Source organism: Archocentrus centrarchus, chromosome 21, assembly GCF_007364275.1.
Source record: "Archocentrus centrarchus isolate MPI-CPG fArcCen1 chromosome 21, fArcCen1, whole genome shotgun sequence".
Lineage (NCBI taxonomy): Eukaryota > Metazoa > Chordata > Actinopteri > Cichliformes > Cichlidae > Archocentrus > Archocentrus centrarchus.
In genome coordinates, this window is record NC_044366.1 from 10,085,028 (window position 1) to 10,097,070 (window position 12,043).

The following is a 12,043-nucleotide window of genomic DNA, read 5'->3' on the forward strand; positions in this document are numbered from 1 at the left end:
TTTTGAGAGAAGCTTGCAGAACCATGCTGTCACATCTTCTGATTGATAAGTAATCAAAGCAGAAGGTTGCTGGTAGAGGGAGCAGCAAGCAAAACCATTTAACATCAGTCTGTCAAAAAAGTAAGGGCAAAGATGAATAGGGTGCAGACAGCTGAAATGAACTGCCTTAGTTTGAATGTGAGATGTGATCAGTGTTAGTGTGGGACAGGTTATGATCTACCGATGCTACTGGATGACTAACATCAGCCAGTGCAGCGAGTCGTGTGCAGTGCATTTGCTTTGTTTCTGTGCTTGTGCTTCATGTGTTCAATTCTCTGTGTGATAGCTGGATGTACTGGACAGACTGGGAAGAAGATGAGGTCAATGACAGCATAGGGCGGATAGAAAAAGCCTGGATGGATGGATCCAACCGCCGCATTTTTGTCACCTCTAATATGCTGTGGCCCAATGGTCTGACACTGGACCACAGTACCAGCACTATGTACTGGTGTGATGCCTACTACGATCACATTGAGAAGATTCACCTGAATGGGACTGGAAGAATGGTATGTTATGCATCAATCACACAGAGTAGCTCCCACAAGTTGGAGGTGGAGGGTGGAGGGGCCTTATTTGCAGGAAGGGTCTTTGGTGTTATGCTTGTCAAATTGAGTTAGTCTACCTTTGAGATTTTAATAGAGGGCCAGAAGGTGGATTCAAATTTGTGATTGGAAGAATTTAGTTTAGTTTTTTGTTTGTTTGTTTTTTAACAGTCTTTTTTGGTTTGAACTTATTCTCTTATTTTATTAGAATACGAATAAGATTGTTCAGAAAGCAGTCAGTTATTTTCAGCTATATTGTTCCCATGTTAATCTATTAGTGAGTGAGGCTCAATTAACTGTGGATACAAATATCTATCTTCTGTGGTCACTCGTAAAGCTTTTCTGTACTTGCTTGTTATATTTCAGGTGTTACAGTGTTTATCTTCAAAGTGGTGTGATGATTGAAAACTGCTCCTCTCCCCGCAACAAGACCACCTTCCATCCCCAATTGCTCGTGTTGACTTTAGTTGTACTGGCATATCAAGCTAATTAATTATTTGCAAATGCTATTTAATCAATGCCAAGATTCTAGCAAACATTATTATAAGCAGACGGTTCTGTGTGAATAAATTTGTGCAGTGAAATTGAATCACATTCATCATATACTGTGATCAAATAATCTTTGAGCCTGTATTCAAACAGCTAGAACCCTGTTTGAGATGATTGATTTTTCTGTTGCTGATGATGTCTTTCTGTAGCCCTCCTAATCTTTTGCCTATACTGAATGTTTGCTTCGTGTTGCAGGTGGTGTACAGTGGAAAACAACTCAACCATCCATTTGGAATCTCTCATTATCGTAATTTCATCTTTTGGACGGAGTACATGAATGCATCGGTGTTCCAGCTGGACTTGTCCAACGGCGATGTCATTCTGTTGCGGAGTGAGAGACCACCACTATTTGGCCTGCGTGTCTATGATGCACAGAGTCAGCAAGGTTGGCTGCTTTCTCTTCATTTAGTCCTTATCCAGTGCCACTGAACTGTGGCTTCCCTAACAGAGAAAGTGGCTCTTTTGCACTGGAAATAGAACCTCCCCCTCCTGTGAATCCTCACATTTCTAGCCCCTATACTGCTTTTCTTAATGGAGAGCACTTTATATGATATATATGCCAGAAAGTTACATACATGCCTATTGGTCTCAAATTTCATGGTATAAACCAGCACATTGATCAGTAGTGACAGTAGCTTTCAAATCACTTTGGGCTCTACTTTATGAAGTTAAATAAGATGACCAAGATTTGGATGGCTTTGCTCCCCTCTGCAACAAATGATGATGGATTCATGCTGTTACACTGCTGAAAAGAACAGATAGCAGAGGCATCGAACATGGCTGTCAGCAGAGAGCGTCACTGGCTCTCGCAGGAGGTGTTTCCTTTGTTACAGAAATGTAGAAGCAGTGTTCAGACACACGGATCACACTCAGGGAATGTTGATGCTCTTGCTCTAAATGTGGAGAGCATTCCAGTGGTTTTAAAACTCATTGTATTTTCAAAATTATGACTTTCACATTACAACATTTCAGTTGTGTATTTGGATTAGAAAATTGGTTGGACGCTGTATGCACTGCCTTGCTCACACCATGCAGAGAATTTGCTGGACATTTCTCTTTTGTTCATGCCACTGAATAGATTAATTGGCTGTCCGGTACTCTGAGTATTACTGATTGGCTCTTACAAAACCCAAAGCTTTATCTCATTGGCTCAGGCACTGCCTTTGGGTTCTGTGTTAAATGAAAGTGACAAAGGTGTGTCGTGCCTTAACTTGATATGTGACTCTTTTTTCGATTGGAGAATGTCAGCTTTGTCCTGAAAGACAAATTATTCCTCTAAGAATGATAAAAATGTCAAATGTCTTTCACCCACAGTGTTCCCAATAATTCACTTGACGTATGCTTATAGATCTCATGGCATACACCTGGCATGTGTCGCTATGGCGGGGAATATGTTTTGTACCAATAAATTGATTTATTTTGCTGCGTTTAAAGTGATTGCAGAAACTCTGTACTTCCTTTCACAGATGGGTTAAAAAAAATGGGAAAAACAAGAAGAAGAATATGGAACTTAAACCGGGCTTAGAAAATGTCGTTTTAAATGACCAAGACACCTTGCTGTGTTTGGGATCTGTTTCTCCAGGTGACAATGCATGTAGTGTGAATTATGGAGGCTGTAGTACCCTCTGCCTTGCCGTCCCAGGAGGGAGAGTGTGTGCTTGCGCTGACAACCAGGTTCTGGAGAAGAACAATGTCACCTGTGCAGGTAGGCGGACATAATAATTCAGATAAAACAAGAGGCCTAAGATCATATTGTCCCAGTATAGTGTAATTCTGGCTGCATCCTATGGGACACATATCAAATAATAGCTTTATATTTTCAAATCTGCTAATAAACAAATAAATACAGGTGTGAAAGTATCCCAGTGGGTTTCCAGACATATAAGCCAAACCCCAGTAGTTACATTTGAGGTTATGAGACATTATTAACATCTTTCAGGTGCTATTATAGTTATGCCAATAATTCCCCTAAACACATTTTTCATAGAAGGCTCGTTATTAAAATGAAATTTTCTGCTTCTCACAGAATCTTCCAGCAGTAGTTTAGAGCCACAGAGATGTAAAAATGATGAGTTCCAGTGCCATAATCAGCGATGCATTCGGGCTCTGTGGAAGTGTGACGGAGACGACGACTGTCTGGATGGAAGTGACGAGGAGATCCAAAGCTGCTGTGAGGATCTCAGAATTAGTCTGCAGGCAACACACTGCATGCTAGCATTAAAAAAAAAAAAAAAAATGCACTGTCTGAACAGTCACTGTACACAGTTATGTGGCCAAGCAAGAAAAGCCTAAGCTTTTCAAGGGTAATTCCCTCTAGCTGTCAGCTTCTGTGTTCTTAAATGTCACTGACGTAGTGGTGTAAAGCATTCCCCCTCCTCCACGCTGCTGACTGTCCCTTTGCGTTTGTTGAAGTACATTCTTGCTTTTGCAAGTCAGTTGGATAAACACAGTGTTACATGGTTGAGTGCGGCTTAATATTTATCTTTTTCTTTATTTACTTATTTACTTATTGCTTGTCACAATATGTAAAAAGGATACAGAATCCATTTGACCAAAGAGCTGTTAAGATACATCCCACCCGATCACCTCCACTACCTTTGTGGTAGTCATGAACAGGGTCGTGTTACAGTATGCACAGAAAATTTCTCATTTATTTAATATGATTAATGAGTGTCAAGGCTTAACGAGTTAGTATTGTAATAGTGTAATTAATGTTAAATAACAATTTTGAAACGAATAAGAGAAGGTTGGTGTGTACGCCCACTGAATTTCTTTCTAAATCCGAAAGTGGCTTTAAATAAAACAAAAATCCAGGCACTAAAACCACACAAAAATACACTTAAGACTTCTGTACAAATGATATAGAGACTCCATTACTCTCAATTAAAGGACAAAACACCAAGGAGAAACATAAATTAGGTTCCTCACACACTGAAACAGTATCATGCCTTTTTATGGTTTTTAATGCAGCTTGTTGGTGTATCAGTATAAAATTAGTTGCATTCTGACCTTAATTAAGTCTCACTAAAAAGCTGCAGATAAACTGTAAAAATGAGAACTTCTTCCCCCCATAGGAAAGAGGACCTTTTATAATTTAAGTTCAGTATTAATAATATTAAAACCGAGACTTTGTGAAACATTCAGATATGTCCCAAGCCAGTTATACTGTAAAGGCTGTGGCCAGATCTATCTGCTGTGTTCTAAAGCCAATTAAAATCTGGTGTTTTCTTCAGTGAATTCGAGTTAGTGTAGCTGCACCGCTCGGCTTTATGATAGCTGTGCTTTCCACTGAGTGTGAGTAAAAGTTATACTTTATGAATTTATTTGAATTTTTCATGCACCTGTATTGCCAAAATCTGCTAAACCAGTTCTCAGGTTTCCTCATTTTACGTAGCCTTCCCTTCACCTTTTTGAAAGATTAAATAACAAAATAAAATCTCAAGGGTCAACAATTTAGCACTTGTTTAACCCTGTTCAAAGACCGTTCACATCAACAATTACTTTTTCTGTTTTAAATGACAAAGTCGCTCAAGGCAAGTCATCTTAGCTGTCACTCAATAACTGTAACTTCTTGACTTCTCAAAGAAAAAAAGTGCTAGTTCTTAAGTGTGTGTGCTCTCTGCAGTTTGTACTCTGCCAAAGATTGTTAATGAGATAAAATAAGGATCACTCTGTGACCATACTGTGGAACTGCAAGTAGACAGTGTTTCTTTAGTTCCAGAAGCTCCATCAGTGTTTCCCACGGTGCCAATTCCATCACGTCTGTCTCAGGAGTCAAACTGCTCAAGTTTAACTTCCTCATGTAATTAAGCCAAGTAGCTTGATTGTGTTGAAACGGAGCTCCAGTTTTTTCTATCAAGTACACTGTGAACATTTAGGATTTGTCAGATATATTAGAGATACCCTAAAAAAGGACATCGATCTATTTTTTTTTTTGTATTCATTTTATTTATTTTTTTACTTTCAGCTCTAGTTGATTTTTTCTCCGCACAGTCACTGTCTTACTTTTTGCTGTATGAACTCTTTGCAGACAACCACACTTGTCCCCTCGATCAGTTCAAATGCAGCAACAATCGCTGTATTCCCAAAAGATGGCTCTGTGATGGAACAAATGACTGCGGTAACAATGAGGATGAGTCTAACACCACATGCTCAGGTATGTGTGTCACTACTTTCATGTTGGTTTTACATTTTGGGTAGTTTGGGTTTGAGAGAGTAATTGAGAGAATAATTTGTCAATCATTTGCCATCTGTCAGCATTGGCTATCTGTGCTCACTGGCTAATTTTCAATCATTTCCCATTTCCTAAATGTCATTAATTCTATGAATGAATGCTGATGTGAAAATAGTGATTTCAGGAACACATAATGTGTTTATAACCCTAACTGTCTTTTGGGAGGTCGATGTTCTTTTTCAATCAATTTTGAACATTATCAAGCTATATAAACTTTAAGAATGAGAGCTCAAGCAGCTTTCTCATCTGCGCAGTACGCCATGAAACATTTTTCCCTGACATCTTTTGATAAAAATGTCCTCACTTCAAATGTGCTTTATTCTCTGAGACGTGAACATTGGTGTCAGGTGTTGTCAAGGCAGCCGTCACTTTAATATTTTGAGTCTCTGAAGGAACTGTGGTACAGTGCAATCAATCTCATTGTTTAAGAGTGTTCGAGTATCAAAGACTTGCAGCATCTATGAGGGGCAACTACGTATCTGTCAGGAACACTTACAGTATAGTGCATTGCTTCCCAGCTCGTCAGTCATACTTCTCAGGAGCTTTTTATCCTTAGAGGATCAATCAATGAGCATTAGCCAGAGGATGATGAATGTTCCCACGTTGGTGGATTGACATGCATATCCCACATCAGCAAGACATCAGTTGCGCGCTGTCATGTGCATGACCACCAGCATGTAACTGACGGGCCATCAAGCAACAACACGTTTTACGTGGCGGTCAGACCTTCCCGTCCTCAACCGTGCGAATGAGTGATAAACGGTTTGCACTGGCCTCACGCTGACATTTGGGTGATCTAGTGAACATTAGAGTTGTTGTGTACCTCCTACATTGACTTATGCAGGTGTGATTGAATTAAGTGGCCTCTTTCTTCTTACTCAGCCCAGCCCTGTCAAGCAGACCAGTTCTCCTGCCAGAACGGACGATGTATACCTCGAGGTTGGAGCTGTGATCGTGAGGATGACTGCGGGGATATGTCTGATGAAAAATCATGCAGTGAGTCACACGTGGCTTTTTTTCCAGATGCCATTCAAATGTCTCTGTGTGATGATTACATTTGTCTTGGCTCTGTTTAGTTAACACACAGCATAGACCAGCTTAATGATTCAGTTAAACACAAATAAGAGCATTTAGGGTAATCATCTATGGTTTACTTCTCACACTTAATAATAGCGAGACATTTTTACTCTGCCTAATAAACTCAGTCAGGAGTAACAGGGTTGTAAATTTATACTGCTGAATTTTCAGAACTCTACTAATGTGATAATGTGTATGATGTAATCCCCATTTATAGAACTAAACCAATGCTTCACCTATAATTGACAGGCAAAAGCTAAGCAGTACTCACTTCATAATTTGATGCATGTTCTTTTTTCATGTTACTTCTTTACAGCGCACCACAGGGGAGGGAAAAAACAAACAAAAACATAAGCACAGATATTTATTTCCATTTTATATAAATGTAGCAGTTGCCTTACTATAATAAAGTGACTCAAACAATGTGACAAGTAGGAAATAGATTTATGTAAAACAAGTCTAATTTATTAAACCAAAGCTAACACAGACCTGTGTAGCGTGAAAGTCTGCTATATCACCAAGGGAGGTAGTGTTTCCTGTGGAGGTTCAAAAAGAAAGAAAGACTGATGCAGGGCGGAAACAAGGAAAGCACAGGTGAACAGTGTAAGCCAGTTTCCTGCTGAGGTAGCGGATTTTGTTTTTGTCAGCTTCTTGCATAGCTCTGGGAATGGCAATGCCTGTCGGTGGTCCCCGTGTTCAGTCGCTTTAGTGCAGCTGCTTCCCAAAAGTAGCAGCTTAATGTCCATCAGCTTTGATTTGGAAAAACTGTTAAAGAGATCAGAAGGAACGTGTGTGTCGAATTTTTTGATTTTGATCTGCTAGTCGGTCCGTTTCTAATGGCAATTTGAGAACCCAATGAGAGAGGAACTTCAGAAAACATTTTCTAACTGTGTATTGAAATTCTGAAAATTCTTCAAAAAGATTATAGCTGCTTATGCATTTTAGCAACTTTTTGAATACTTGGTCTCTTCCAAATGCCTTGCTTTATTCAGTTGAGAGAGGAACTTAGTACTCAATTATTGATGTTGTGTTCTTTGGACCAAGACCTAGACATGTCCTCACAAATGGCAACAGCTTATTTGGGTGGTGCTTGGTAAGCTGCATACTTTCATACAGTAGCTCACTGTTCTCTAGTCATGTCTCAGTGGTATTATACAATCTGTCAACTTCAGTTAGTAAAAGTTGTACTCTGTGTTCTGGATTAATCCTAGAAAACATGAATGGGAACAAAAAAACCACACAGCATGCCATTATGGCCTGAGCTTTTTGAGTTCATTGAAGATGCAGTTAACCTTTTATTATACGAGGGGGAAGTGTGTCTGGAAGTGTAAAATTCATATGTTTTCATCGGTGTTGTTGAACTGGATGAATTTCCAGCATACATTTAAACGAAGAGGGTGAAGGTTTTAAGACTCGCTTTAATCACTACTTGTATTAAATCAGCCTTTAACAGTGATTGATGTTTGCCAAATGCTGCAATGTGCTGTATCGCCTCAGCTTCCCTTTGTGTGTCCTAAGCTGCTTCAATACGCAGTCACAAACAGCCAGGGTGTAAGCAGTAATTAAAGTTCATGCTCGGCTTCATTCAATCATAATCAAGCTGTGCAGCAAAACATATTCTCTCCCATACTGCTGTCTGAGCTTCCTCAGGCATTACTTCTCTGCAGGCACTGCACTGTGCAGCTCTGGCAGCTCACTTAGCTTCACTGGAGCTACTGTGGGTTTTGGAACACCTGAAGCTCAGTGGTGGTCGCCTTGGAGATTGATACTAATTTGGATTTTGTTTGTCAGTAGTTTAGTAGTTGTCACGCAGTGACTTCTATTGGGCTCTCTGTTCACTTGAAGCAGACATTATTTATGGATTCCGGTGTTTTATTTTTAACAACACTCACTGTTTACTTGAAACCTTCATTATTTATGCATGTTTGTTCTTCATTTTTAACGAATGTTAAATTCCAGCCAGTCATGTGCTGTCACTGAAACCTAACGTGTTTGAGGAAAATATCTTGTAGGATAGAAATATAATATGTCTCCTCTACAGTGCCTAAGGTATTCCAGTCAGCTGCAGCACACGCCAACAAATCATTTCAAATATAGACTCGTATTTTATACTGAAGTCAATAAAGCTTCGGGCATCCAGTATATACAGTATCTCAAAATCATAAACCAAACTGGTATCTGATGGGTATAAAAACGTTAACCCTGACAATGTCACAGTGTCATCGGTGCACAAAGTGCAGTAGTGTCTGTTTTACAGCATTGTATTTTCAACTGGTCGTGGTTTTTTTTTTTTTTTTTTTTTCCTAAGTGGATTGTCATGAACTTTAACATTTAACGTGCTACCTGAGGCCTGTAAAGTCTGAGATGCAGCTCTTCGATTTTTAGCTATTTCTCTGACCACTGGCGCAGGCTGATGTTGGGATCAATTCGCTAGGATGTCCACTACTGGGAAGATTGTGGCATCGTGTTAACACACACCTGAATGCTCCAGACGACCAAAACTTCTGCTTTGTTAGAGGTGGTCACACTTCCTGATGATCAGTTAATCAAGTGCATTTGATTAGCAGCACCTGGCTGCTAGTTATCCGCTTAGCTGCTATGGAAGCAGTAAAGGTACAGTATACTCAGTGTTTCACAGGACTGTACAGAGTCCTATGAAAACTTTCTTTTTCACTTAACTGCAGTTCTAATTTCTTTAATTACCCAATAAAACTGACAGCTATCATTTTGCAATCATTTTTGCATTTGATGGTTAGTCGGTTGTTGATGGCAGTTCAGTTGAAGTCTCACACACGAACACACCCACACACACACACACACACACACACACACACACACACACACTCCCACACTCCACCAAATATTCATCCAAATGAGACAAATGCAACTCTCTATGAATCTCTACTAAACTCTGGTAGAGATGGAGGAAGACTGCATCAAAGTATTGAGAGACACTGGCAACATCCTGCAGTCACATATGTGCTAACGTCATTGCAATAAAGATGGCCAATATACTTCTGTTTTTTATGAGTGGTAATTGTCAGTAAATATATTTCAACTCCATCTCACTCATTCATGTCAGGATAACTACAAATTTTTGACTTTAAAATTCAGCAAAATGTAGCTCTGATTTTGCTACAGTGTATGTATCTATGCATTTATGGAAAGGCATAATGTGAAAACAGCTTTTTGTCCCTTAGCAACAAGTCTGCTTTTAATTAGATGCAGCCTCAGACTTTGAGTGAGAGACTTGCCTCATTTTAAATTCAGAGAGCAGCTCCTGATGCTGATTTTAAACTTTCTTACTGAGAGAGTTCAACAGGTCCTTGTTAATGAACAAATTTGCTAGGATGAATTTGCACAATCCAGTAGGATTGTGTCAAACTCTGGTTCACCTCAGGGCTGTGTTCTGTCATCCATTCTTTTTATTATCTAACAGCTGGACCTTCAAGGTTCTGAGTGTGTCCGTCTTCCTGCTTTACCTGAATTTGTGAAATAGTGTGATGATAACTACTTGGAGCTAAATATTTCAAAAACACATTGACTTCAGATGCTGACACTGAGTATAAAGCCAGTGATAGTCATGGCATGGATGTCCAGACTGTGCAGTCTTACAAATATCTCCATCAACTCAAGTTTGAAGTGAACGCAGACTCCATTGTAGAACAGTGTCAACAGAGAATATATTTGCCAAGGTGACTGAACAATTTTAATGTTAATAAGGAACTTTAATGTAGTTTTTATTGTTCATTTAAAGTCTTTTAACATTTTCTTTTTAACTGCTGGTTTAGTGTTTTATCTATTAAGGGTAGAAACTCCCTCAGCAGCATTGTTACCACCTGCTCCAGAATCATGGGTTTAGGCAGAGAGATTTGTGCTCGCTCAACATCCTCAGCATCCTGACCGTGTTTTGTTACTATGGTTTGTTACTGCTACCTTGTACCCCGGTGCAGAACAGATAGATTCTTCAAATCAACAGGGGTCATTTAGATCACTTCTTCTATGATTGTAGACCCTTGTCCTTGTTATCCTATTGATTATTTTTATTTTTATTTTTTCTTTGACCACGTTGTTTGTTGATCTGTGTCTTGACACATAACAGCGTTTGTGATTAGCTTTAAAGACTAGGTTGTGTGAGTTTGATTGTGTGAGTAGGTTGTGTGGGTAAGCTGCAAATAAATTGCTCTTTTTTGGGGATTAATAGTTATCTGAATCGGAACCTGGAAAATTAATCAAAAGGATTTTCAATATTTTCAGTTTTCATCCGTGGGCACCTATAATACAGGTGAGATAAGATTTAACCTGATGGGTAAAATTTATATTGAAGATCATATCTTTTATAATACTTTGCTCAAGACTGAAATATTTTAGGACTACTGAATGAATTACCGTGTACAGTTGTCCATAATGTGGAAACTCTAGTTTTCCCACTTTTTTCCTAAGAACCAGAAAAAAAAAGGTTTTAATATTTTGCCTTTTTTTTTTTTTGTTAGATAATGTAAGTATTGTGGTCTAAAGAAACATGCTTCAGCAATTTTTTCAATGTTATTTAGGATGCAATATAATGATATTGTTTTGATTTTCCTAGGGATTTCTGGTAAAAATGCATTTTTAATTTCATAAACATTAAAATAGTTGGACAAAGGAAACACATCTTAACACAAAAACATTGTTTTAACAAATTATTTCTCATAGTCGACCCTTTTGATTAAACTGCATTCTGCACACCTAATAGTCATCTAAAGCTGGATCGTTTGACCACGTGGTACTACCAGTGATCATGCAAGGTATGGCAGAGGGCTGAAAGTGGCAGAAACACTGTTACTTAGAATTGTGGAAAGGGAGTCATGCTTAGTGCTATCAGGAGATAGGATGGAGGAGGGCCATAAAGTAGATCAGGAAGGTCAAAGCTCAGCATAGGACATACCACGTTTTGAGAAGGCTTGGTAGGGCCAAAATAATGATATATGAAGTGCATTATGGGTAAAAAGTAATGTGTAAGCTAGGGCTCTGAAGTTATGAGATTTGGTTTCCCTGCGACAAATTGCTATGCAGGACATCAGCCCGTGATAGGAATCATCGGCTCATCTTCACGGGCCTTCCGTGGTCTCAGCAGATTGAGGCAGCCCTGTTGCACTCTGTTTAAGAGAGGTCTCACCTTCCAGAGGGCATTATTATTTCTTCCTTTACAAGAGACATCAAGGTCATTTGTTAATGTGATGGACTACTTAATCTTGAAGAATCTGTCCTGAGTTATTCCATTGGCTATGAGACCCCAGTATATCTGGATCCTCGGGTTATCGAGTCATGCCGTGAACACAGATATACTGAACAATGTTTTCATTTTTATGGCTGATGAAGGAGAGATGATGGAGGGAGATGAACACCACCCTTTGCTCTGTGTGCTCTGACATTTTCTTCAAAAACCCGGTTGTCTATTTCCCACTCGGACTTCCGGTCTTGGTGGTTGTGGGCAGCGTTGTCCTTTTTTCATGTTTCATGTTAAAAACTATTTAAACCCAATTTCAACAGGGTAGAAATTGAACTGATAAATAAAAGAGTGGCAGGGTTTAATGAAGTTGCAGCAAATATATTATTAATT

At 39.1% G+C, this 12,043-nt stretch overlaps 1 protein-coding gene across 1 annotated transcript in view; it reads left to right on the plus strand.

Annotated features, from left to right (window-relative positions):
- Positions 1-12,043, plus strand: part of lrp1bb (low density lipoprotein receptor-related protein 1Bb) — a 283,944-nt gene that overhangs the window by 138,057 nt on the left and 133,844 nt on the right. Inside the window, 6 exon segments of the mRNA XM_030757634.1 lie at positions 326-545; positions 1,326-1,515; positions 2,713-2,835; positions 3,157-3,300; positions 5,161-5,286; positions 6,247-6,360. Coding sequence (XP_030613494.1) covers positions 326-545; positions 1,326-1,515; positions 2,713-2,835; positions 3,157-3,300; positions 5,161-5,286; positions 6,247-6,360 — 917 coding nt within the window.